Source organism: Mytilus edulis, unplaced genomic scaffold (genome assembly GCF_963676685.1).
Source record: "Mytilus edulis unplaced genomic scaffold, xbMytEdul2.2 SCAFFOLD_678, whole genome shotgun sequence".
Taxonomy (NCBI): domain Eukaryota; kingdom Metazoa; phylum Mollusca; class Bivalvia; order Mytilida; family Mytilidae; genus Mytilus; species Mytilus edulis.
Genome location: NW_027267061.1, coordinates 13012 through 16630, shown reverse-complemented (window position 1 = coordinate 16630; position 3619 = coordinate 13012). Strand labels below are relative to the sequence as shown.

At 36.7% G+C, this 3619-nt stretch overlaps 1 protein-coding gene across 1 annotated transcript; it reads right to left on the bottom strand.

Moving 5' to 3' along the window:
* Nucleotides 1–275: 275 nt before the first annotated feature.
* Nucleotides 276–641, bottom strand: LOC139504871 (uncharacterized). The gene has a single exon (XM_071294773.1). It carries the CDS (start codon nt 639–641, stop codon nt 276–278), a length of 366 nt encoding a protein of 121 aa, XP_071150874.1.
* Between the last annotated feature and the right edge of the window lie 2978 nt (nt 642–3619).

Genomic DNA, 3619 nt, shown 5'->3' with positions numbered 1-3619 from the left:
AGCATTTTCCTCTTCCTTTATTTTGCGTTTTAATTCTCTATCAATCTTACGCTTTTCTTTCATTTCCTGTTCATCTTCTTTCTGCTGTTTTCTATTCTCTAAAATTTTTATCATTTCCGATCCCGATACGGCTTTTGGTAGTACAGTGCGAGTTTTCTTTTTCTTGAGAGTCTTTTGTTCACTTGGAGTAACAAGTAGGAGTTCAAAAGATGATGAAGGTGCTTTTTCACACGATTGTTTGTTTTCGTCTTTGTGTGGTGTTACATTGACATTGGTCATATGAAAGCATATAACCAATCCTTACCCGGCAAATTATCTTTAAATGGGGTTTTCCTACCGTCATGATTCAAAATTGTCTCCACCGTATACAGAAGTTGCTGTCTTGTTTGGCCATAGCCGATTTTTGCCATATCTATGACCCAGTGGACTAGCATTTCTTCCTCACTATCAAATAATACCGGACTAGGTCCTGATCTTGCTTGAAGACTAGATCTACCATTAAGTTTGTGTATAATAGTAGTTTTTGGTACATTGTATTGTCGTGATGCGGATCGAATTGACATTGACTTATTTTCAACCATTTGTACTGCATTTTTGATATCCTCTAGAGCATAATTTCTGTACTTGTTTCGTTTCCCCATTGTATTTGAAAATCTGAAAGCAGAAAAGGGTGAGGTAAAAACCTGCTTAAACAAGAAATTGTGCCGACGCGATGATACATGTATTTTATGACTTCATTGAAACTTAATCCAGGCGTTAAGGATGTACATACGAGACGAAATGGGGTTAAATGGAAATCACTTATACTTGAACATATCCTGTTTTTATCGCTTTTTAAATGTATCTATTTCATGTATCAATACGATTTTATTTTGCACATGTACATACATATTTAGTAGACCCGATCATTTTGCATTTCCCAGACAAGTTAAATGAAGGAAATTATCATAAACAGGATATTTGGAATATTACGGGACAAAGATGAAGCAAATAAAACAGACAGAAAAAAACCCTAACCTGTAGCAACTGAGGCATTACATTACATACAAATATGATTACACACTTTCGAAAATACTAATATAATATAAACAAACAATGTGGAGAGTTGTCTCATTGGCACTCATACCACACCTTCTTAATTATATTAATACATGTACATTTTTAGAGTAAAAAAATATGAACAAAAACATTTAAATTTTAACAACCTGGAAGGTGACCCAAGTGCACCACGAGAAAAACAAACACAACAGAGAAAACAGGTAGGAGTTGGTGGACATGGGGTCCCTTGGATAAGGGAGGCGATAATCGGGAGTAACTGGGAGTAAAATAAGGGGGTCGGGTTAAGGGGAATGAGAACAGGGAGTAAAGGGGAGTGATTGTTAGCTCAAGATGATATTAAAAGAAGGGAAGTGGTGATTGCTACCCCTTGTCAAACCCCTCCCGTCCACCCTCTTTTAGGGAGTATTTTATAAACGTCTTCGGGTTTTCTATTGACACTTAGACAAATTGCTTTGATTTCGCGGAGGAAAAAAATAAGTTTGGACTAAAAAATATCCTTCAAAAGCAGACTGCATTTTGATCTTGTTGCTCAGATAAAGTTTTGATTTTCTTATTTTCACAGCTAGTAAAAAAAATTACAATCACAATGTATTCGACATTCCAATTGCGATAACATTGTCCTTCTGACTATGACATTGTCTATACAAGGTGCCCATTACGTCATTCATATTGTGACGTCACTGTAGCCTTGAAAAACGTAAACAAAGCGTCCATAGTAACACAAAATATACAAGACTGGTCGAAAATAGGCGAAATACGTGTGAAATGGATACTAGTTGATTATCGGCAAAATATTTTTTAAAATGCGTCTTATTTATTCATTTATGTGTTCATTTTTATTCCCAGGAATTTAGCGAACAGTGTCATTAGGTTTTCATGCTTGAACAGTAGGTGTTTTTTACTGAAATCATTTGTTGAAAGACAGAAATTTTTTAACACATAACGTAACAGTCCGGGAAATCCACTAATTCGACAACGTTGTTGAAATCGTAAACGTTGTCATATTCGACAACGTTTGATGTAAATGTCTTAAAACATGTTGAAAACATGTTAAAACTATATTTCAACATATATATATTTATGTTTATCATTAAATGTGTGTTCTTTTTATATTTCTATTGGTTATCTTTGTTTATCGACGCAATGAATTGAAGTTGTCGAATTCGGAAACTTCCGGTTGTCGAATTCGACAACTTCCTGCGCATTATTTGTTAAGATAGTATAGGACAAATGTGTTTTTGTAAGTTTCTACGTAATAACCAAACAAGGTTATGTTTTGTTATCATAAGTTTGCGATGACGGTATTTTTTATCTCGCTGCAAGGTCCGCCGGACGATTTTTCGCGCATTTTGTAGAGAAATCGGCGTTTTTTACGGGTTGTCGAATTCGACATCGCGGAAGTTGCGGAATACGGCAACTTCCTGGAATTCTGAATTTGTCCTTCAATCTTATTCCTTTTGACTTTCAAATAAAAGAACATATTTAAAACACATTTGAAGGTACGTATATTGTATTATTGCATTATATATAAATAAACTGTTCATCAACATATAATTTCAAGATATCAGCTGCTGATCTGGCAGATTCAAAACTGTCAAATTCTAAGCAATACACAGACTTCAGTTTTGGTCCTTGATGATCATGGGTCATCTCTCCTGTAAAAAAGCATACTGCAGACTGTAGCGTTCTCCTATGCAGCATACAAATACTTAGTATACCACAAATGTTCCTGGGGACATGACCGATTGTGTGTCCTAGAAGATCCCTAACCGTCTGCCTCCTTGGAGGGGTGTGTGTTTCAATATCCAAAATGTTTGGGTCAACATCTGTAGGGGCTTTAACGAGCACAGCGTTTATGTCGTGCCTATTTGTAGGCTCTGGTTGACAGTTCATCATAAATCTGATTCCGTCCAACGGCTTCCTGTGATAACTGTGATAGCTGAAAGTAGAAATACAAATCGTATTTTTTTTGTTCCTCTATTTTTAATGAAATATTTGGAAAAATAAAAATGATATTTAGACTAACGGCTTGAAATTCATAATTACCCATTTACTGTTGATATAAATGCCAAAGGCACAGTTCCTCCAACATCTAGTCCCTTCTGTGATCTGTATGCATGCAGCTCTCTTATGAAATTCATGTTGTCAACTTTTCGTCTCTAGCGTTGTAGGGGGCGATAAAGGGGGATCTGAACACGTGAAAAAAAAATCGAAAAAAAAAGTGGCACGAATAATAAATTCACAATTATTTGGATGGTTTGCACGCAAAAAATAACTCAGAATACACAAGATATATCAATCAAATACGTCCCACGTAAGGTTGGGTCTGGGTCCCCGGGAATGGCCTATTAGGGATTTCATAGTAGAGGGGTTTGATATCTATTGAGTGAGGTGGGAGAAACGGGGACGGGAGGTTGGCGGAGGAGCTGGAGGTGGGTGAAGGGGTAGGAGCTGGAAAAAGGGGGTGGGGGTGGGAAAGAAATTACTTTAAAAAAGTGGGAGGTGGGAGAAGGGTACCCCCTCCACCCCTTCATAGCACTTGTTGACTACTGCGTAAAAT

What these genes read in the sequence shown, in the direction of transcription:
- LOC139504871 (XM_071294773.1), bottom strand. Translation starts at nt 641, where the DNA reads ATGGGGAAACGAAACAAGTACAGAAATTATGCTCTAGAGGATATCAAA.